The sequence below is a fragment of the Pollachius pollachius genome (genome assembly GCF_949987615.1).
Source record: "Pollachius pollachius genome assembly, chromosome: 11".
Taxonomy (NCBI): Eukaryota; Metazoa; Chordata; class Actinopteri; order Gadiformes; family Gadidae; genus Pollachius; species Pollachius pollachius.
Genome location: NC_136944.1, coordinates 23,125,948 through 23,150,237, shown reverse-complemented (window position 1 = coordinate 23,150,237; position 24,290 = coordinate 23,125,948). Strand labels below are relative to the sequence as shown.

Here is a 24,290-nt window from a genome sequence, read left to right as displayed (position 1 = left end):
CAACTCTCTATCACTACGTATCTAACCCAACTCTCTATCACTACGTATCAAATCACTACGTATCTAACCCAACCCTCTATCACTACGTATCTAACCCAACTCTCTATCACTACGTATCTAACCCAACTCTCTATCACTACGTATCTAACCCAACCCTCTATCACTACGTAGCTAACCCAACTCTCTATCACTACGTATCAAGTCACTACGTATCAAATCACTACGTATCTAACCCAACCCTCTATCACTACTTATCTAACCCAACCTCTCTCACTACATATCTAACCCAACTCTCTTAAACTAAGTATCTAACCCAACTCTCTATCACTACGTATCTAACCCCAACCTATGTCACTATGTATCTAACCCAACTCTCTATAACTAAGTATCTAACCCAACTCTCTATCACTACGTATCTAACCTCTATCACACTACCTATCTTACCCTAGACCAGCAACATGTTCATATAGAGACCAGCCACATTTTCACATAGAGTTCAGCAACATTCTTTATCTGTATCTATCTAGGGGTTATGGTCTGTGTGTATGTGTGTGTGTGTGTGTGTGTGTTCATGCTGTGTGTGTGTTTGTTTGTGTCTATGGTGGGTGGGTGTCTATGATGTGTGTGTGTTTGTATCTGTATGTGTGCGTTTATGTCTATGGTGTCTTTGTGTGTTTGTCATAGGTGGCGCCGCTTATCAACTCTATAAGAGGCTGACACACAGAGAAGAGTGTGTATGACACACAGACACACACACACACACACACACACACACACACACACAAGCGACACAGACAGATGTACACTGTAGGAACACACACCAGAGACACACACACACTCAGGCTCTGTCTTTCTCTCCCTACCCTCTCTGTCTATTTTCCTGCATCACTCTCTCTCTCTCTCTCTCTCTCTCTCTCTCTCTCTCTCTCTCTCTCTCTCTCTCTCTCTCTCTCTCACTCTCTCTCTGTCTCTCTCCTCTCTCTCTGTCTCTCCCTGTGTGTGTGTGTGTGTGTGTGTGTGTGTGTGTGTGTGTGTGTGTGTGTGTGTGTGTGTGTGTTGAGGTGTGAATGCAGTGAGGTGGAACAGATAAGACACAGTAAGACATTCATGACCACATTCAACTAACCTTAACTTATTACTAACCCTAACTTATAAACACATAACTAATCAAATAACCTGTATTAATGAACACATGAAAATAAACACTACTTAAATGATAACCTATGGAACTAACCTTAGCCTTATTAACACTTAAAGGTACACTGTGCACGATGCGGCCCCTAGCGGTGAAGTTGTAGAATGCAGCTAAATACCCCCCTCCCCGTAAAACCCCCCTACCGCACGAAGTAGGAAGATAAATACCCCCCTAACCCCCCCTACCCGGACGCAGGAGGACAATACCCCCCCTCCCCTACCCTGGACATAGGAGGAGCAACTAAGGCCTTTGAGGAGCCCATTGGTTCATTCTCTTCCACATCAGCTGAGTGATGAGGATCCTGGACAGATATATAAAATGTACTTAGTTATTTTTTCTGTTAAACTAGAGATCAGCGCTTACCTAAGATAGTGAGATGCATAAATTAAAGCGAGTCGTCTCTAGCGCTGTTTGTCCGCTCTGGGCTCCCGTAGAAACATGGCGGTGCAACATGGCCGCCCCCGTGTAAGAGGACCCCTCCCCATGTAGAGATAAACAAAAACAAAACCAAAAACACTGTTCATATGTTAAGAGGTGATTCGAACAATAAATAAATTCAGATGACCTTGTTTTGAAAGTACGACATTTTAATGTTATGACAAATTAATATTTACATTTCCACAAAACAAATTCCATGGCTTTTAAAATTCAAAACCTGATGACAGGGATTGGGTTGACACAACACAGCTTTAATATTCAGGATTCAAAGGCAGTCTGACCTCATGGTTTAGTCTATATGCATAAATACAAAACTCACTGAAACGGGATATCAGGTCGTGGTCTATTTTTAGCTTATTTAAATAAAAATGAGAGTTCGCATGACTATTAAAATAGCTGACCGGGGTAACCCTCCTAGCTAAGCAAAAGTTTATTTTCGACCCATACCCTTTCAACACCTACCTAATCAACTTCATGATTTTCTATTTTATTGACTTGAGATAAAAATCACAACAAACAAGCACTCGATGTAAAGTACATTTAGGGGACTTTAGGGAACTTGAGGTACTTCTGGGGACTTTTGGGATCCCTACAGGGTGAGTTGCAGCTGCATAGAGACAGTTCAGTGAGTCCATAGTGTGTATTCTTATCAAATTGGACTGGTGTTGTATTGTACCTTTGACTGGTTCTGTAGGTTCGATTTAAGAGCTTTTATTTTAGTGTTATTTGTTAGAAATCTGAAATGTGAGAATATATTTTGCTTCTCTATGAGACGATGTAGAGTAAAGTTAAAGGCTCCACGCTCCATCTCTCCTCCTGATCACACGGGTGTGAAACACACAACTTCTCCATTGTGGAGAAACTTAGGGAGGAAGGGGACATTGAACCTTACCTACAGCACTATTAACTCACTTAACCTACTACCTACTTTAACTTATTGACATTTAACTGACCTTAACACGTTGTCACAATCCAATAACCTTGAGTTGTTTGTTGACATGTTGTTTGTTATGTTTTAACACTACACTTTAACTGTATCCATTTCAAAAGATCAAGATACCCACTGCGCAGCCTAAGGACAACCACAACAACACAACCACAACAACACAACAACAACAAAGCAACACAAGGGTAGAGTAGATATGGACGTGCAAAACACCTCCATCAGCAAAGTAGTCGACTATAAGAGCTTAGCCTAGCTGGGGCTGGTAACCGGGAGGTTGCTAGTTCGATCCCCGGCTCTTCCTAGCTGAGTGTCGAGGTGTCCCTGAGCGAGACGCCTCACCCTGACTGCTCCTGAACAGCTGGCTGTTGCCCTGCGGGGCTGACTCCGCCGTCGGTGTGTGAATGTGTGCATGTGTGCATGGATGGGTGAATGTTAGGCAGTATTGTAAAGAGCTTTAAGTGTCCACTGGTTAGAAAGGTGCTGTATAAATGCAGCACATTTACCGTTGGTTGTTTGAGGTGTTTTCTTTTTGTGTGTGTTTATGTGTGTGTGTGTGTGTGTGTGTGTGTGTGTGTGTGTTACTGTATTTAGCGTGAGACTGAAGCCTAATATTTGTGGGAACCAGCATTCAGCTGAAAGACGATACAGGTGGGGGGGGGGGGGGGGGGGGGGGGGGGGGTAGTGACATTTAAATAGTATCAAGGGAGACAGTGAAGGGATATTTTATTAATATTTAATAACATGAATAAAATGATAATATTTTAATATTGTGTTAATATATAGTATAATAAATAAATAATTACTTAAATATGATAAAGAACTGAGATATTTTATCTACATTTATTGTTACCATAACTTTTATAACATACAAAATATCATGATGATTTATTTGTTTGGTTTTGGTCATATATGATATAGCTTGCAAAAAAGAGATATAGTTAATATAAGATTCATGATATAGCTGATATAAAACAGTTGATTAAGATATATGATATTGCCCATATAATATATTATATAGTTGATTAAGATATATGTGATATCATATATAAGATAACGTTTATATAAGTAAGATAGCTGATATAAAATGTATACATAGTTTATGTAAAAAAATAGGTGATATCGTTTATTTAAAATAGATGATAGGATATAATTCTTTATTGTCATTGCACAGGATACAATGAAATTGGATAGCAGTCTAGATATAGTTGGTACAAGATATTTAATATGAAAGTAAATATATAGCTGATGTAAAATTAATGATATAGTTTGTGTAAGGCAGATGAAATACTAGATATTGTTGATTAATATGATACAAGGTAGATGAAGATGAAGCAGAAATAGATAGATTGATGATATATATATATATAATTGATAAGTCATGTAAAATTAGAAGATAGTGATATGCAATAGAGATTTAGCGACGTAATCTGGGGTTATGTGATATGAGAGAAACTAGATAGGTGTTAAAGGAGTTATTGGGGACATCATATAAAATAGAGTGTTTAAGGAAATTGAGATAAGTGAGATTAGATAGTGATGAAATGTATATTGGTGATATAGTTGAGATTGATGATATATGATAGGTGAAAAAGTATAGATTGATGATATAAAATGGATGAGAACTGAAGCTGTATGTTTGCTTGTTTACATCCATTTTGGATTAAATTATGATTCTAGGGATACTTGGAGAGAGGATGTGATGTCACTAAGAAGGCCATGTGTCTTGTATAGTGTGGAGTTTAGAGTAGGTTTAGGCTGTGTTCGATTTTTCTCACTTGTTCCTTCATTCACTATATCGTAATCACTGTATAGTAAACACGAGGAAACAAGTGTACCATTTATTTTCGATTTGGCTGCATTATGGGATGTATGGTGGAAATACGTGATCGCCAGTTGTAGGATGTAGTGGAAAGGAGTTAAGATATAGGTTCAGAGATGAAGGGGATAGGAGGTGAGAGGTAGGATGTAGTCGATAGGAGTTAGGATATAGGTCCAGAGATGAAGGGGATAGGAGGTGAAAGGTAGGATGTAGTCGATAGGAGTTAGGATATAGGTTCAGAGATGAAGGGGATAGGAGGTGAGAGGTAGGATGTAGTGGGTAGGAGTTGGGATATAGGATGTGGTGGATATGAGGAGTGTGTGAGTGTGTGTTGTGTTGGAATGAGCTCAGTCATCTTAGTGTGTGTAAATTTACACCGAGCACTAAAGCGACAAAACAGCTGCTGCTTCCATGGCAACGCAAGGGTGGGGTTGGGGTGCAACCCCACCCTAACTACACTAACTACACCATGTGTTATGTGTTACACTAACTTAAACAAATAAATTATGCATGATACTAACTTTGAATCAATATATGATGTGTAATGCTAACTTTATAAATATGTGGTGTGTTATACTAACTTTACATAAATATATGATGTGCTATAGTAACTTTATGAATATACAAACTGTTATATTTACTTTATATGAATATATGAACTGTTATATTTACTTTATATAAATATATGAACTGTTATATTTACTTTATATAAATATATGAACTGTTATATTTATTTTATATAAATATATGATGTGTTATACTTACTTTGCATAAATATATCATGCATAATACTAACTTTAAATCAATATATGATGTGTAATAGTAACTACATATAAATCTCTATACCGTATCACTACGAGACATAGACTCTTCACACCTACCGTATATCATGTGTGGAAAACTTCAAAGTATATTAATATCGACTTAGCCAATAAACTCAGTCTCGAATTTCTAGTAGTTTGTAGTTCCTCAAAGGGGTACAGTGCCATAGCAGCCCTGCGGAGCTGTAATGTGGCTGTAATCCACCCCGCTCGGCGAGGACCAGGAAGGAACATAGACGCCACCCGTTCAATCAGCCGGATGAGGGCTGAGATCCATAGTCTGAATCACCAGAGAAAGAGATGGATTTGACGGAGCATCATTTTGTGATGCTCAGTGCCCATCTGGATAAGCCTAAATAACATCATTTCTGTTGACCGTCGACTTAACTGTTTCCATCTTCTGATTAACATCCATCCCTCTGCAGGAGGCAGTTGCTAGGAGGCGGTTGCTAGGTGACGTCGGCGGTGCCCAGTGCTGCAGGATGTCAGTATGGCGTCCCTGCTCCCCCCTGCTGGTAAAGAGATCTTCAGGCGCTTCACCCCGGCTTCTCTGGACGAACTACAGCTGCGCTTTGAGAAGGAAGAGCGGGAAAAACTGAGGAGGAAAGAGAAAAACATAGAGGTATAAACCATAGACCTCCCAACAGCTATCCCTATAAAACATAGAGGTATAAACCATAGACCTCCTAACAGCTAACCCTATAAAACATAGAGGTATAAACCATAGACCTCCCAACAGCTATCCCTATAAAACATAGAGGTATAAACCATAGACTTCCCAACAGCTAACCCTATAAAACATAGAGGTATAAACCATAGACCTCCTAACAGCTAACCCTATAAAACATAGAGGTATAAACCATAGACCTCCCAACAGCTAACCCTATAAAACATAGAGGTATAAACCATAGACCTCCCAACAGCTAACCCTATAAAACATAGAGGTATAAACCATAGACCTCCCAACAGCTAACCCTATAAAACATAGAGGTATAAACCATAGACCTCCCAACAGCTAACCCTATAAAACATAGAGGTATAAACCATAGACTTCCCAACAGCTAACCCTATGAACCAGAGGCTAACCCTTACCCTCTACAAAACACTAGCTCCCTTCCTACCAAGCTTGCGATTGTGATTGGCTCTCAGATTTCTGAGGATGACCTCCCCAAACCAAGCAGTGACCTTGAGGCTGGTAAGACCCTCCCATTCATCTTTGGAGACCCGCCCCCCGGATTAATCAACACCCCATTGGAGGAGCTGGATCCCTACTACCAATCATCCAAGGTCTCCGTCTGCTACTCTCTAATTAGATCAGGCCTGGTTGTTTAAAGCATCTGTTCTAATCCTAATGTATTGATTTATCGGCAGACCTTCATCGTGATCAATAAAGGAAACACCATCCAACGGTTTAACGCAGATCCAGCCTGCTACCTGCTCAGTCCCTTCAGTGTCTGTCGGATCACCGCCATCAAGATCCTGATCCATTCATATCCTTCCACCGGCATATAGACCCTTCCACCAGCAAATAGACCCTAACTCTAATCCTATCCTTCCACCAGCAAAAATACCCTAACTCTAACCCTAACCAGCATATAGACCCTAAACCTAACCCTATCCTTCTACCTGCATAAAGACCCTAACCCTATCCCTATCCTTCCACCAACATATGACCCCTTAACCCTAACCCTATCATTTTGCCGAAATATAGACCCTAACCCTAACCTTACCATGACCTTACTGTATGTCTCCTGGTCATTTGTCTGCTGGCTCTATGTTGTATTGCCATGTATAGTGTCATCCACTGAAGGCGATTGGAAATATTCCATCTTTACTTTAGTATTTCCGTAACAGAACCACGTTCTTCAGCCTGTTCATCATGCTGACCATCCTCGCCAACTGTGTCTTCATGACCCTGAGCGACCCTCCAGCCTGGGGCAAGACCGTGGAGTGAGTGAGCTGGGGGTCCTAACATAGACACTGCTAAGTAGTTATTAGGATTTTTGTAAATGTGCCTTAACATGCACTATGATAGATGGTCATGTATGTATTGGTACAGATACATCACATATATACCGGAACTACCTCACTAAAGAAAGATTGTGTTGTGATATCCTTTTCTCCCCCTCTCTTTTCCCATAAGAAAGTGCAACGCACACACCTGACAAACTGACCCTAATAAAGTACAACGCACACACCCTGACATACTGACCCTAATACAATGCACACACCCCAACAAACTGACCCTAATTAAGTACAACACACACACCTGACAAACTAACCCTGATGCATCCAAGCTCATCAAAGTCTGACCTGCTATGTTTTGAAATAAACACTCCACCAATTCTACATGTTGACATTATCTCTGTTTTTGTGAAGATATGTTTTCACCGGCATCTACACCTTTGAGGCCACGGTGAAGGTGGTGGCCCGAGGCTTCTCCATCGGGCCGTTCACCTTCCTCAAAGACCCCTGGAACTGGCTGGACTTCATGGTCATCAGCATGGCGTAGGTTCCCTCCTACATCATCAGCTCCACAAACGCAAGAAAATGTGTTTGTATCTAGCTATATGTTGAATCGTACCATAAGATCCTATCTATCTCTAACACCTATATCTGTGTCTTTCTTGCTTTAACAGTTACCTAACCGAGTTTGTGGACCTGGGAAATGTGTCAGCATTGAGGACATTCAGAGTCCTGAGAGCTCTTAAGACCATCACCGTTATCCCTGGTAGGTCTGTCATCACTGGTAGGACTTATCTCTAGTACCTCTACATGTTGTCACTGGTAGGTCTGCAATCACTGGTAGGATTTATCTCTAGTACCTCTACATGTTGTCACTGGTAGGTCTGTTATCATTAATAGATCTACATGTTGTTACTTGTAGGTCGGTTATCATTATCTATAGGGTTAAGACTGAGTCTATAGCGTTAAGACAGAGTCTATAGCGTTAGGGCAGAGTCTATAGCGTTAAGATAGAATCTATTAGGTAAGACTGAGTCTATAGCATTAAGATAGAATCTATTAGGTAAGGCAGAGTCTAGAGCGTTAAGACAGTCTATAGTGTTAAGAATGAGTCTATAAGGTAAGGCTGAGTCTATAGCGTTAGGGCAGAGTCTATAGCGTTAAGACTGAGTCTATAAGTTAAGACTGAGTCTATAGCATTAAGATAGAATCTATTAGGTAAGGCAGAGTCTATAGCGTTAAGATAGAATCTATTAGGTAAGGCAGAGTCTATAGCGTTAAGATAGAATCTATTAGGTAAGGCAGAGTCTATAGCGTTAAGACTGAGTCTATAAGTTAAGACTGAGTCTATAGCATTAAGATAGAATCTATTAGGTAAGGCAGAGTCTATAGCGTTAAGATAGAATCTATTAGGTAAGGCAGAGTTTATAGCGTTAAGATAGAATCTATTAGGTAAGGCAGAGTCTATAGCGTTAAGATAGAATCTATTAGGTAAGGCAGAGTCTATAGCGTTAAGATAGAATCTATTAGGTAAGGCAGAGTCTAGAGCGTTAAGATAGAATCTATTAGGTAAGGCAGAGTTTATAGCGTTAAGATAGAATCTATTAGGTAAGGCAGAGTTTATAGCGTTAAGATAGAATCTATTAGGTAAGGCAGAGTCTAGAGCGTTAAGATAGAATCTATTAGGTAAGGCAGAGTCTATAGCGTTAAGATAGAATCTATTAGGTAAGGCAGAGTCTATAGCGTTAAGATAGAATCTATTAGGTAAGGCAGAGTCTATAGCGTCAGGGCAGAAGGTGTGGAGGGTTCCACTGATCCCGCTCTGCCCCTTCCTGCCAGGCCTGAAGACCATCGTTGGTGCCCTCATCCAGTCGGTGAAGAAGCTCTCTAACGTCATGATCCTGACCGTCTTCTGCCTGAGTGTCTTTGCTCTGATCGGTCTCCAGCTCTTCATGGGAAACCTTCGTCAGAAATGTGTTGTGTGGCCTCCACTCTTTCTCAACGACAGCATCGGTGACATCTTCAATGGCACCGATAACTCAACCTTCGACTTCCATCAGTACATCAACAACCCTGGTGATTAAGAAGGGGGTGTAGGGCTGTGGTCTGCAGGTGTAGGGCTTTGTTAGACTGGACCTTGGTTTCTGCAAACCACCACGGCCTAAAAACGCTCCCTGTGCTTGTTTCAGAGAACTACTACTACAGAAACAACGATATGGACCCCCTTCTGTGTGGAAACAGCTCCGACGCGGGGTAGGCCCTAATACTACAATAAAGAGTTAGGGTTAGCAATACCACTTTAGGGCTACAATATAGGGTTAGGGTTAGCAATACCACTTTAGGGCTACAATATAGGGTTAGGGTTAGCAATACAACTTTAGGGCTACAATATAGGGTTAGGGTTAGCAATACCACTTTAGGGCTACAATATAGGTTTGTAATACCACTTTAGGGCTACAATATAGAGTTAGGGTTAGCAATACCACTTTAGGGCTACAATATAGGGTTAGGGTTAGCAATACCACTTTAGGGCTACAATATAGGGTTAGTATAACCACTTTAGGGCTACACTATAGGGTTAGGGTTAGCAATACCACTTTAGGGCTACAATATATGGTTAGGGTTAGCAATACCACTTTAGGGCTACAATATAGGGTAAGTAGGGTTAGGGTTAGTAGGGTTAGGGTTAGTAGGGTTAGGGTAAGTAGGGTTAGGGTTAGTAGGGTTAGGGTTAGTAGGGTTAGGGTTAGTTAGTAGGGTTAGGGTTAGTTAGTAGGGTTAGGGTAAGTAGGGTTGGTTAGTCGGGTTAGGGTCAGTAACCATGTGGTGTCTCTACAGCCAGTGTCCGGAGGGTTTCAGCTGCATGAAGGCGGGAGAGAACCCAAACTATGGCTACACCAGCTACGACACCTTCGGCTGGGCCTTCCTCGCCCTCTTCAGACTCATGACCCAAGACTTCTGGGAGAACCTCTTCCAGCTGGTCCGTAGAGCCGACAGGAAACTTAACCTTAAGCCTCTCTCCACAGACACAGACATTATAACTTTAGCTGAGCCGTTTGAAGGCAAAACTATTTATGTAAAAGGTATCATCTGTTATATACATGAACGGTTTGTTGATGAGTTAAATAATTCTATTCTATTTGTTCAACCTCAGAGCAGACCTCAAACAGGTGGTTTTCCTTTATTTATTTATATTTAAATGTTTCAGTCCCATGTGTCGTTGTGTGTGGGTTATGGTTAGGGTTAGGGTTAACCCTGTCTCTGGCTGTAGACCCTCAGGGCAGCGGAGAAGACCTACATGATGTTCTCCGTGGTGGTTAGGGTTAGGGTTAGGGTTATGGTTAGGGTTAGGGTTAACCCTGTCTCTGGCTGTAGACCCTCAGGGCAGCGGAGAAGACCTACATGATGTTCTCCGTGGTGGTTAGTGTTAGGGTTAACCCTGTCTCTGGCTGTAGACCCTCAGGGCAGCGGGGAAGACCTACATGATGTTCTCCGTGGTGGTTAGGGTTATGGTTATGGTTAGGGTTATGGTGAGGGTTAACCCTGTCTCTGGCTGTAGACCCTCAGGACAGCGGGGAAGACCTACATGATGTTCTTCGTGGTGGTGATCTTCCTGGGCTCCTTCTACCTCATCAACCTCATCCTGGCGGTGGTGGCCATGGCCTACGCCGAGCAGAACGAGGCCAGCCTCGCCGAGGCCAAGCAGAAGGAGGAGGAGTACGCCGGCCTCATGGAGGCCCTGAAGCAGAGGCAGGAGGAGGTGGGAGGAGCAACTACCTCCTACTGACTACTATTACTAACTACTGTCTACTAACACCTACTGACTACTAACTACTACTGACTACTAACTACTACTGACTACTGACTACTAACTACTACTGGCTATTAACTAATACTACTACTAACTACTACTGACTACTATTACTACTACTGACTACTAACTACTACTGAGTATTAACAACTAACTACTACTGACTACTAACTACTACTGAGTATTAACAACTAACTACTATCAACTACTACTGCTAATCACTACTGACTACTATTACTACTTCTAGGGTTAGAAAATATATTTTTATTAAATGTTTTATTACTACAACTATCTACATTTATTGTGTGTTTGTGTGTGTGTGTGTGTGTGTGTGTGTGTGTGTGTGTGCAGCAGACCATTGCAAATAAAGCGCATCCAGAAGATTCGGCTGCACTCGATCAAAACCACACTGGGGCAAACGGTACACACACACACACACACACATAAGCACAAACACACACACACACACACACACACAAAGACACACACACACACGTGTGCGCGCATGCGCACAACCACACAAACACACACACACACACACACTTTTTGTCATAGATCTCCATTTTGAATGTGTAAATCTTCCCGTTTAAGTGTCCCCTCCTCTCTCGCTCTCTCTCTCCCCCCCTCCCCCACTCTCCTTCTCCCCCCTCTCTCCCCCCACTCCTCCCTATCTCCCCACCCTCTCTCTCCCCCCCTCTCCTTCTCCCCCCCCTCTCCCCCCCCACTCCTCCCTCTCTCCTTCTCCCCCCCCTCTCTCCCTCCCCCCTCTCTCCCCCCCTCTCTCCCCCCCACTCCTCCCTCTCTCCTTCTCCCCCGCTCTCTCCCTCCCCCCTCTCTCCCCCCCTCTCTCCCCCCCACTCCTCCCTCTCTCCCCCCCTCTTCCCCCCCTTCTCCCTCCCTCCTCTCCCCCCCTCTCCTTCTCCCCCCCTCTCTCTCCCCCCCTCTCTCCCCACCACTCCTCCCTCTCTCCCCCCCTCTCTCTTCTCCCTCTCTCCTTCTCCCCCCTCTCTCCCTCCCCCCTCTCTCCCCCCCTCTCTCCCCCCACTCCTCCCTCTCTCCCCCCCTCTCTCTCCTCCCTCTCTCCTTCTCCCCCCTTCTCCTTCCCCCCCTCTTTCCCCCCCCCTCTCTCTCCTTCTCCCTCCCCCCTCTCCCCCCTCTCTCCTTCTCCCCCCCTCTCTCTCCCCCCTCTCTCCTTCTCCTCCCCTTCTCCTTCCCCCCCTCTTTCCCCCCTCTCTCTCCTCCCTCTCTCCTTCTCCCCCCCTTCTCCTTCCCCCCCTCTTTCCCCCCCTCTCTCTCCTTCTCCCTCCCCCCTCTCCCTCCCTCCTTCTCCCCCCCCTCTCTCTCCCCCCCTCTCTCCTTCTCCCCCCCTTCTCTTTCCCCCCCTCTCTCTCCCCCCCTCTCCTTCTCCCCCCCCCCCCTCCCCGCTCTCTGAACAGAATTTGAAGAGGATCAGCGGCCGTGCCCGCCGTGCTGGTACGTGTTCGCTGACGTGTGTCTGAAGTGGGACTGCTGTGGCTGCTGGCGCTGGCTGAAGGGCTGGCTGTACGTCATCGTCATGGACCCCTTCGTGGACCTGGGCATCACCGTGTGCATCGTGCTCAACACCGTGTTCATGGCCATGGAGCACTACCCCATGACTCCCGCCTTCGAGGACATGCTGAGTGTGGGCAACCTGGTGAGGACGCACAACATGCATACATACAATAGAATTAAGACAACAAACACACAATACATACGATACAATACAGTAAAATAAAAGCACCACAAAAACACCAGCACTGAATAAAAGAACAATACTAAAACACAATACTATACTATACTAATACTAAAACAATATTAAAATAAAAAGAACAATAAATAAATTCTAATAAATACTACTAACTATTATCTATGTTATTTTAAGCACTTCATTGACCAAATCCTGATCCATAAATACAGTTCTCTTATCTTCATAAAGATCTTGTCTTGAAGTGCTTTGGTCTCTCTCTCAGGTCTTCACTGGGATCTTCACAGCTGAGATGGTCCTCAAACTGCTGGCCATGGATCCCTACTACTACTTCCAGGTCGATCCCTGCCCTGATGACCTTTGTCTTGTTCTATGACACTTGATCACATATCTGCCTTATGACATCAATCCCCACTCATACCCAATGACAGAGAGACCTTCAGGGGCAGAGAGAGAGAGAGAGAGAGAGAGAGAGAGAGAGAGAGAGAGAGAGAGAGAGAGAGAGAGAGAGAGAGAGAGAGAGAGAGAGAGAGAGAGAGAGAGAGAGAGAGAGAGAGAGAGAGAGAGAGAGAGAGAGAGAGAGAGAGAGAGGGAAATCAAAGCTGTAGACTTTATGTTTGGTTAGTGTAGGTTAGTTTAATTTATGTTAGGTTACATTAGTGATGGTTAGGTTACGTTACTTTATGAGTTGAACATAACCCAACAATATCTGTTAAAGGTTAGGGCTACATGTTAGTGATAGTTTGTATTGATTCACCACTGATGTCATCCCTTTGTGTTAACAGGTTGGCTGGAACATATTTGACAGCATCATAGTGACCATGAGTCTTGTGGAGCTGGGGTTGGCTAATGTCCAGGGTCTGTCTGTGCTACGGTCCTTCCGATTGGTCAGTACGATATACAGTATTATGTCTACAGAGTAAATTACAAAATGTTTGTTAAATGTGAGGTACAAACAGAGCTAAATGTATCGCAAACAGTAATCTGAGGATTTGCAACTTTAGGATTTTATTTGAAACCAAACAAAATATTGCTTAATTTAATTAAAAATAAACAATATTAAGCTTTCCAACCTTGCTCGGTTGGAATCCGTTTTTTCCACATCCATTTCTGACCGACCATCTCAGCCTCAGTTTGCCGCTCGGGGACCGACCTTGTGGTTTATCTGGTGTTCAGATGCGTGTGTTCAAGCTGGCCAAGTCCTGGCCCACCCTCAACATGCTGATAAAGATCATCGGGAACTCGGTGGGCGCGCTGGGGAACCTGACCCTGGTGCTGGCCATCATCGTCTTCATCTTCGCCGTGGTGGGCATGCAGCTGTTTGGGAAGTCGTACCGGGAGTGCGTGTGCAGGATCTCGACGGACTGCGAGCTCCCGCGCTGGCACATGACGGACTTCTTCCACGCGTTCCTCATCATCTTCCGGGTGCTGTGTGGGGAGTGGATCGAGACCATGTGGGACTGCATGGAGGTGGCCGGCATCCCCATGTGCCTGACCATCTTCATGATGGTCATGGTGATCGGGAACCTGGTGGTAAGTGGATCCGTTCTGGGTAAACCCTGTCTCATGCTGATGTTTAGATGTGGATCCTTAAATACTTTCCAGTACCACACCGACCTCCCCTGTTTGAGTAGCAGATTTAGAAACACCATGACCCTAATCCTGACCGTAAACCTAACCCTGACCCTAAACCTAACCCTGACCCTGACCCTGACCCTAAACCTAACCCTGACCCTGACCCTAACCCTGACCCTAACCCTAACCCTAAACCTTGACCCTGAACCTGACCCTAAACCTAACCCTGACCCTGACCCTAACCCTGACCCTTCCTAGAACCGTAAATCATCCATACCCTGACCCTGTACTTCCCAACATTGTTTGGCTGTTTCTAGCTCTGAAAATGTTTGCAACCCAATTTAAACTTTTGTTTATCTGCACCCACACAAAATTTTTTACCCGATCGACATCTGCCAGTATTATCAATGTCCAGGTGAACGTAATCATTCTACTACACACAGAGACTTTGGTTTGCTTGTGGCTTAGGCAGTAAAGGTGTAGATACACAACGTCTATTAGCCTTGTAACAAAATGGTTTGCTCAAATGGATCATCAAATATCTATAGTGTATGTCAGCAATCTCTTCGACCCTTTCACATGCCTGAGACAGGAGGTTTGTGACGTGCACAGTGTCAGATATACTGACAATGCTTTCTTTGTGTTGCAGGTATTAAACCTCTTTTTGGCCTTGCTACTGAGCTCATTTAGTGGAGACAATCTATCTGCAATTGAGGAAGACGGCGAGAACAACCTTCAGATCGCTGTCAACAGAATCACCAATGGCATCGCCTGGACCAAAACGAAGGCCCTGACAGCCATAAGGAATCTGTTGGCAAAGAACAACACCGAACCAGCACAGATCGGTATGTTCTTGCATGAACCAGCACAGACTGGTATGATCAACCGTCCACATATGTATACAGCCCTGGTGTGAATAGTGACACTTATGGGTTAATGTTGGCCCCAGTGTGGCTAGCTACAACTGATATGTAATGTTTAGGGCTATGTCCACATACTTATAATGCACTTGTATGATTAGTAGCTGTTTCCATAGTAACCTTTATTTGGGGGTCAAACTTAACCCCATCGATTCATTCGTGCCAGTTCAATCAGGTAGATAAATATTTACAATCGATTAATGTATATTTATATAATGTATGTCTTCCTAAAATGGAAGTTACTGCCGACCTATTTGCTGAAAAAAACGAATTAGTGTTGATTTTTTTTTTTTTTACTTGTGTTTAGCTGAGAAAGAAGAGGAGGAGAAGAAGGAGTATCTGTCATTGATGGGCATAAACCCAGAGCCGCACCGGGCTCAACCAGAGCCCTCGAACCCTGAGCCGCCCTGGTCCAGACCGGACGGCTTAAGCACTAACTATAGCAACAGTAACTACGGCAACATCATCACACTGAGGGTTCCCATGGCCACCGCAGAGTCTGACTGTGAGCCCGAAGAGGAGGAGGAGGAGAACGAGGAGGAGGAGGAAGAGGAGGAGGATCTTTCTGAGGTGGGGTACTACCACCGTGTAGCAGGATGGTTCTGTAGTAGTAGTACTCAAGAAGTTGTGTTAGTTGGGAAAGTCTCAGTAGTCGTAGTGTAGTTAGAACTATCGTGTTGAAGTTAGGCAGTACTATATGATGGTAACGTGGTAGCACGGGCAGTAGAAGTAGGATGAGTGTAGTAAGAATATTCTTTAGGAGCACTGGTATAACTTAAGCACCATCATGTCATGATATGCTACTATGTTATAGTAATAATAATTACTATCCTGTATAATAATCTAATAATCCTGTATAACGTAGTAGTAAAATAATCCTTTATTTATCCCACAGCAGGATGTAGAAGTAATGTATTACGGTACTACTAATACTGTAGTAAAATTATCTTTCTGAGGTACTATTATATGTAGTAGTACTAGGATGTGTGTGTATATAGATGTATCTATGTATAGATACAGGTACATTATGTCTGTATTCTATATTGTATTCTATAATATTTGTTTTCTTCAGGGTGAACACTCATCAGTTTGCAGTACAGTGGAGAGACTTCCAGATGCTGACGAGGAAGAGGAGGAGGAAGAACAGGATGCTTATACGCCTGAAGACTGCTATAGTGCCAGTACGAACACACACACACACACACACACACACACACACACACACACACACACACACACACACACACACACACACACACACACACACACACACACACACACACACACACACGGTGACCTCTGCTGTACTAGCGTTAAGCTATGTCCTGTACCGCACTACTGTCAGGCTAACCTATGTCCTGTAGTAGCATAAGGCTAACCTGTGAACCTATGTCCTACACTATCACTAAACTAAACTATGTCCTGTACAACCATAAGGCTAACCTGCGAACCTATGTCCTATACTATCACTAAGCTAACCTATGTCCTGTAGTAGCATAAGGCTAACCTGTGAACATATGTCCTATACTATCACTAAGCTAACCTATGTATTTTTCTACGGTTAGTAGAACTGTCTGGTAGTCTTTGTCCTTTTTAACTTTTTAAGGCGATATAATTGTGTTAACATGTGTTCCTTTGTAAACTGTAGTGGTTTAGTAGTCTGGCTATTGTCAGACCAAGCTCAATCGTAGAATGCACGTTGGTCTGGGGAAGCTGCTGTCATTTTCTTCAGCACAAGAGGCGCGATCAACGGGCCCTAGTTCAACTGACTCTGTACGCGATTGGCTGCTTGCCGCCGCTTCCCTGTGGTCATTGTGTTAAACCAGCCAAAAGCGCGCCAAGAGGAGAAGCCAGCTTGGTGATTGGCTCCCGCAAAAACATATCGGAAGCAGAAAGAAATGTATTGCTCTTCTCCAGACCCTTCAGCAGGGCAAATTCAAACCGCCGGCAGAACGGGCGGGGCGACCCAGTCTAGCGGTTTAGGGTTGTTGTGGGGGCCTTGTGTCCTCTGGCATGCAGTGGGTCCTGTCTGGATCCTCATCATCTCCCAGGTTAATTCTGGCCACGGATATTTCAGATTGTTACGGCCGTTACCCCTGCCTGGACGTGGACACCTCACAGGGCTGGGGGAAGACCTGGTTCACCATCAGACGGACCTGCTTCCTCATCGTGGAACACAACTACTTTGAGACCTTCATCATCTTCATGATCCTGCTCAGCAGTGGTGCTTTGGTAAAGGCGACCCTAAGAACAACCCTCACTAACCCCTACACACCCTCAGCGAGTGATGTGTTGGTAAAGGCAACCCTAAAAGTAACCCTCACTAACCCCTACTCACCCTCAGCTAGTGATGTGTTGGTAAAGGCAACCCTAAAAGTAACCCTCACTAACCCCTACTCACCCTCAGCTAGTGATGTGTTGGTAAAGGCAACGTTATGTTATCCTCAGACTTCTGGGGGGGAGGGGGGGGGGCACTTGCTAAGCCTAACCTAATTATGCTTTAGGAAAGTCAACCCTAACTAACCCTAACCTAATTTGGTAAAAACACCCCTACTAACCCTTACCCTGGATTACATGTTGGAGTGGGTACTGTAATGGCTAGTGTTTTAATTCAATCAGAATGTGTGTTTGTGGTGTTTGTTGTGTGGCCACTAACACATCTGATGTCTCTTACAGCTGAGCACCTACCAGTGGCATTTGGTTGAACTTCTAACATGGCTGACCGTGAACCGCAAAGGAGCTTCTAACATGACCACAGGAGGCCTTTCCTTGGACTTTACTTTTCTATATATCGATCCGGTCTGTGTATTTAATGACTGACCGACACCCTGTGGGCATCCAGGCCTTTGAGGACATCTACCTGGAGCAGCGTCGCGTCATAAAGACGCTTCTGGAGTACGCAGACCAGGTGTTCACCTACGTGTTCATCGTGGAGATGCTGCTGAAGTGGGTGGCGTACGGCTTCCAGACGTACTTCACCAACGCCTGGTGCTGGCTCGACTTCCTCATCGTGGACGTACGTCTCACACACCCGGTGTTCGTTTTACTACTGGTTTACAACGTGTTGCTGTACTACCGCACTACTACTGCTGTACTACCATACTACACACGGCTGCAGTACTGAGCTCGTTGTAGGATGAGTACTGTCTCTTGCTTTCTTCATTTGTTCTTTACTCCAGTACTAGTATAAAATACAGCAGTGCTACAGTTATAATACTGTGTATACTTCATTACATTATTATAATATATTACATAGTATTTATGAATATATAGTACGATGGCAACTTTGTTTGGATTATTCAGAATAACTGGAACTGCAGTAATGCTGTGTTTGGGTTGTTCTGAGTATATAGTACTGCAGTTATACTGTGTTTGGGTTATTCTGAGTATATAGTACTGCGGTAATACTGTGTTTGGGTTGTTCTGAGTATATAGTACTGCAGTAATACTGTGTTTGGGTTATTCTGAATATATAGTACTTCAGTAATACTGTGTTTGGTTTATTCTGAGTATATAGTACTGCAGTAATACTGTGTTTGGTTTGTTCTGAGTATATAGTACTGCAGTAATACTGTGTTTGGGTTATTCTGAGTATATAGTACTGCAGTAATACTGTGTACTCCAGGTCTCCCTGGTGTCTCTGACCGCTAACCTCCTGGGTTATTCTGAACTGGGAGCCATCAAGTCTCTGAGGACGCTGAGGGCCCTGAGACCATTGAGGGCCCTGTCTCGCTTTGAGGGCATGAGGGTACGACAGGCAGTCTGTCTCTCCGTTAACCTGTCTCTCTGTTACTATAAGCATGAGGGTAAGACAGGCAGTCTGTCTCTCTGTTAACCTGTCTCTGTTACTATAAGCATGAGGGTAAGACAGGCAGTCTGTCTCTCTGTTAACCCGTCTCTCTGTTACTATAAGCATGAGGGTAAGACAGGCAGTCTGTCTCTCTGTTAACCTGTCTCTGTTACTATAAGCATGAGGGTAAGACAGGCAGTCTGTCTCTCTGTTAACCCGTCTCTCTGTTACTATAAGCATGAGGGTAAGACAGGCAGTCTGTCTCTCTGTTAACCCGTCTTTTTCGGTCACTATAAGCATGAGGGTAAGACAGGCAGTCTGTCTCTGTGCGACCTGTGTGTCTTAGCGCCTGTCTCTCTGTCACTATAAGCATGAGGGTAAGACGGGCAGTCTGTCTCTCTGTTAACCCGTCTTTCGGTCACTATAAGCATGATGGTAAGACAGGCAGTCTGTCTCTCTGTTAACCCGTCTTTCGGTCACTATAAGCATGAGGGTAAGACAGGCAGTCTGTCTCTCTGTTAACCCGTCTTTCGGTCACTATAAGCATGAGGGTAAGACGGGGTGTCTCTGTGCGACCTGTGTGTCTGAGCGCCTGTCTCTCTGTCACTATAAGCATGATGGTAAGACGGTGTGTCTCTGTGCGCCCTGTGTGTCTGAGCGCCTGTCTCTCTGCCAGGTGGTGGTGAACGCCCTGGTGGGGGCCATCCCGTCCATCTTCAACGTGCTGCTGGTGTGTCTGATCTTCTGGCTGATCTTCAGCATCATGGGGGTCAACCTGTTCGCGGGGAAGTTCTACTACTGCTTCAACTCGACGTCAGGGAGCACGATGCTGCCGGAGGAGGTCAACAACCGCAGCGAGTGCCTGGCCCTCGCCGAGAGCGACACCAGCATCCACTGGAGGAACCTGAAGGTCACCTACGACAACGTGGGCATGGGCTACCTGTCACTGCTGCAGGTGGTGAGTACACACTCACACACAACCTGACACACACACACACACACACACCTAACCCTAACACACTCACACAAACCTAACCCTAACACACACACACACCTTACCCTAACCCTTACCCACACTCCTCATCATCTTGTTTGCTGTCCTCTCCCCCAGGCTACCTTTAAGGGCTGGATGGACATCATGTACGGCGCGGTGGACTCCAGAGAGGTCTGTGGAACTATATCAGATGGACACCTGTACACAAAGTATAATAACCCCACCCTGAGGCAGCAGCTCTAGCAGGGGGGCAATATTAGCCAGATTGACCAGCTCTGATGGGGGGATCGTTCCCAGGCCAGTGTTTGGGAACGGCCGAAAGTGGCCTCTCCAATATGACTGGGATACGCCGTTATGTAGACACAGCGTATGTTTGTTTGTGTGTGTGCAGTATGGGCCTGTGTGTGTAGGTACTTGTATGAATTGAGTTGGGTCATTGGTTCCTTGGACAGGTTGAACAGCAGCCAGCATATGAAGCCAACCTCTACATGTATATCTACTTCGTCATCTTCATCATCTTTGGCTCCTTCTTCACCCTCAACCTTTTCATTGGTGTTATTATTGATAACTTCAACCAGCAGAAGTCCAAGATAAGTATCACATCTATACACCGAAAGAGATTCTGCAAAATCTGTCTTTAAGGGTTAGGTGATAGGGGGTGAGAGGGTTTGGTGATTAGTGTAAGAAGGTTTTGGTGATTAGTGTAAGGAGGATTTGGTGATGGTCGTAATGTGTGATGGTAATTGAATGGTTAGTTCTTTTGTTTCTTTACCTGGGAGGGAAAGACATCTTTATGACAGAGGAGCAGAAGAAATACTACAACGCAATGAAGAAACTTGGCTCCAAGAAACCTCAGAAACCCATTCCAAGGCCAACGGTAGGACATGCAGCCTGTAGCATCAGCTAGCTACCTCCTACTAACTTACCCTTATGGTTAAGTTACTCACTACCTCCTACTAACTTACCTTTATGGATAAGTTACTCACTACCTCCTACTAACTTACCTTTATGGTTAAGTTACTCACTACCTCCTACTAACTTACCTTTATGGTTAAGTTACTCACTACCTCCTACTAACTTACCCTTATGGTTAAGTTACTCACTACCTCCTACTAACTTACCTTTATGGATAAGTTACTCACTACCTCCTACTAACTTACCTTTATGGTTAAGTTACTCACTACCTCCTACTAACTTACCCTTATGGATAAGTTACTCACTACCTCCTACTAACTTACCTTTATGGTGAAGTTACTCACTACCTCCTACTAACTTACCCTTATGGTTAAGTTACTCACTACCTCCTACTAACTTACCTTTATGGATAAGTTACTCACTACCTCCTACTAACTTACCCTTATGGTTAAGTTACTCACTACCTCCGACCTTCTTTGATGTGTTTTAACATAAAACAGTACCAATATATTCACACAACCCACTTTTCAACACACACTACCCATATATCAGCATGCATTTCATCATCCGTTATTCACGCAAGATCTTGTCTCTTAATGTTTATGTTTCAGAATATGTGCCAAGGGTTGGTTTTTGACTTGGTTACAAAGCAGTTTTTTGACATCTTCATCATGGTGTTGATCTGTCTCAACATGGTGACCATGATGGTGGAAACAGATGAACAGAGTCCTGAGAAGGAAGAGATTCTGTATTTGGTCAATCTGGTCTTCATCGTGGTCTTCACCACTGAATGTTCTCTGAAGCTCTTCGCTCTCAGGCAACATTTCTTTGCCGTTGGATGGAACATCTTTGACTTTGTGGTTGTAATTCTCTCCATCTTAGGTTGGTTATTAATAATATTTCATGTTGTGGTGTTGATAAACATTAATATCTTCAAGTATTTTAAAATGCAATAAAACACAGGGTTAGCTCTTCAAACCCATCTGCTACCTACCCTGTCCATGTTGGTCATATTTAAACCATATCATTCCTTTGTGCTCTCGTTTTATAGCAGTAATGGCTTTCCTTTCCTTTCCTCCAGGTATCCTCCTCGTCGACCTCATAGAGAAGTACTTCGTCTCGCCGACGCTCTTCCGTGTGATTCGCTTAGCCCGTATCGGCCGAGTCCTCCGTCTCATCCGCGGTGCCAAGGGCATCCGCACGCTCCTGTTTGCTCTGATGATGTCACTTCCTGCCCTGTTTAACATCGGGCTTCTCCTCTTCCTCATAATGTTCATATTTTCCATCTTCGGCATGTCAAACTTTGCCTACGTGAAAAAAGAGGCCATCGTCGACGACATGTTCAACTTTGAGACCTTTGGGAACAGCATCATCTGCATGTTTATGATCACCACCTCGGCCGGCTGGGACGGACTGCTCTTCCCCATCCTGAACTCCGGACCCCCCGACTGCGACCCCGACGTCGAGAACCCGGGGTCGGAGGTCAGGGGCAACTGTGGGAACCCTTTGGTGGGCATCGTGTTCTTCTGCAGTTACATCATCATGTCCTTCCTGGTGGTGGTGAACATGTACATCGCCATCATCCTGGAGAACTTCAACGTGGCGACTGAGGAGAGCGCCGATCCGCTGTGCGAGGACGACTTTGAGATGTTCTACGAGACCTGGGAGAAGTTTGACCCCGACGCCTCCCAGTTCATACAGTACAGGTAGGTCACTCTGCTCAGAGTCAGGACGGGTTAACCTAGTGATTGTTAGTGCCTAGCACTTGGTTCTATGAACATCCTTACTGTACCGACAGAGACATATTGTTGTTTTTCTTTCTTCTGACAAATGTACTTATTGTGAGTCCCTTTTGATAAATGCCCTAAATGTAAATGTAACGGTGGTGTTCCTCCTTTAGCCCCAGACACTAGCTCGGGTTAGTGTTTGTATTCTCCTAACCCAGTGTGTGATGTTCTGTACTCTCCACGCTGTTCAGTGCGTTGTCGGATTTCTGTGACACGCTGAAGGATCCCCTGAGAATCCCTAAACCAAACGCCATGAAGCTGATCAACATGGACCTGCCCCTGGTCCCCGGAGACAAGATCCACTGTCTGGACATTCTGCTGGCTCTCACTGCCCTGGTAATCTACTACCCTTACCTCACTAACCCTAACCCTAACCCTGCCCTAACCTCACTAATCCTAACTCTAACCCTACCCTACCCTAACCTCACTCCCTAACCCTAACCCTGGCCTAACCTCACTCCCTAACCCTAACCCTGCCCTAACCTCAATCCCTTACCCTAACCATAACCCCACTTCCTAATCCCTATGTCCCCAATATAGTGGACAACCCTAACCTTTTGTTGTTATCGATCTGGATAATAAGTCAAAGCGTATTTTCTCTGCGTTTTCGCCGTATCCGTCCTTATAAACGGTGTTCTGTGGTTTTCCTCTCTCTTAGGTCCTGGGCGATTCGGAAGGAATGGACGCCCTCAAAGCGAGTATGGAGGAGAAGTTCATGGCCAACAACCCGTCCAAGGTACTGAGCTGACCAACCTGGTGTTAATCCGCTAATCATTAACTAGTCCCCAACTCTAGTTTGAGCTTGATGTGTGTATACATATATACTGTATATATAGATCAGGGTGATCATACACATGATGATGGTTGTTGAAATGATGGTTAATGATGTGCTGATATCATAATACTCATAATATATACAAATATATATATACACTCATGATGGATGATTGGTGAATGCAGGTGTCCTACGAGCCAATCAGCAGCACGCTGAAGAGGAAGCAGGAAGAGGTGGCGGCGCTGGTCATCCAGAGGGCCTTCCGGAAGCACCTGTGGCGGCGGACGGTACACCACGCCTCCTACACCTACCGGGGGCAGCGTGAGGGGCACCCGGGCCCCCAGCCCGCGCCCGAGTCCCAGGGCCTCATCTTCCAGCGAATAGGAGAGCTGTATGGAGACGGGCAGAAGGACCACCCGCCAGACACGCCCCCGACAGTCGCTACCCAGAAGTGTCTTGTCCCGGCGGCCGTAGAACTCCGTCACGAGGTGGTGCTCCGGTGCAGCCCCCCCGACCCTGAGTCCGTAGTCTGACTGCACACACTCTGCACTACACACTACACTACACACAACACACACTATACACACTACACTACACTAAACACTACACACTGCAATACACACAACACACACTGCACTACACACTGCACTACACACCACACACTATACTACACTATACACTACACACTGCACTACACACTACACACTACACTACACTGCACTACACACACTAAACACTACACACAATATACATTACACAATACACACTTTACACTACACACTATACACTACACACTGCACACTACACACAGTA

The 24,290-nt window shown here is 44.7% G+C and overlaps 1 protein-coding gene across 1 annotated transcript; it reads left to right on the top strand.

Moving 5' to 3' along the window:
- Positions 1-5,709: 5,709 nt before the first annotated feature.
- Positions 5,710-24,010, top strand: scn4ab (sodium channel, voltage-gated, type IV, alpha, b; the record flags this gene model as incomplete). Its single annotated transcript, XM_079745896.1, has 31 exons — positions 5,710-5,841; positions 6,369-6,506; positions 6,591-6,709; positions 7,074-7,169; positions 7,599-7,727; positions 7,859-7,950; positions 9,024-9,260; positions 9,374-9,437; positions 10,023-10,164; positions 10,640-10,660; positions 10,765-10,944; positions 11,347-11,416; positions 12,432-12,670; positions 12,987-13,058; positions 13,507-13,608; positions 13,898-14,254; positions 14,946-15,141; positions 15,524-15,786; positions 16,289-16,397; positions 17,294-17,448; positions 18,059-18,232; positions 18,842-18,964; positions 19,683-19,964; positions 20,118-20,171; positions 20,453-20,594; positions 20,756-20,877; positions 21,527-21,797; positions 21,997-22,621; positions 22,894-23,038; positions 23,361-23,438; positions 23,663-24,010. 31 exons carry the CDS (start codon positions 5,710-5,712, stop codon positions 24,008-24,010), a joined length of 5,277 nt encoding a protein of 1,758 aa, XP_079602022.1.
- Positions 24,011-24,290: the final 280 nt, after the last annotated feature.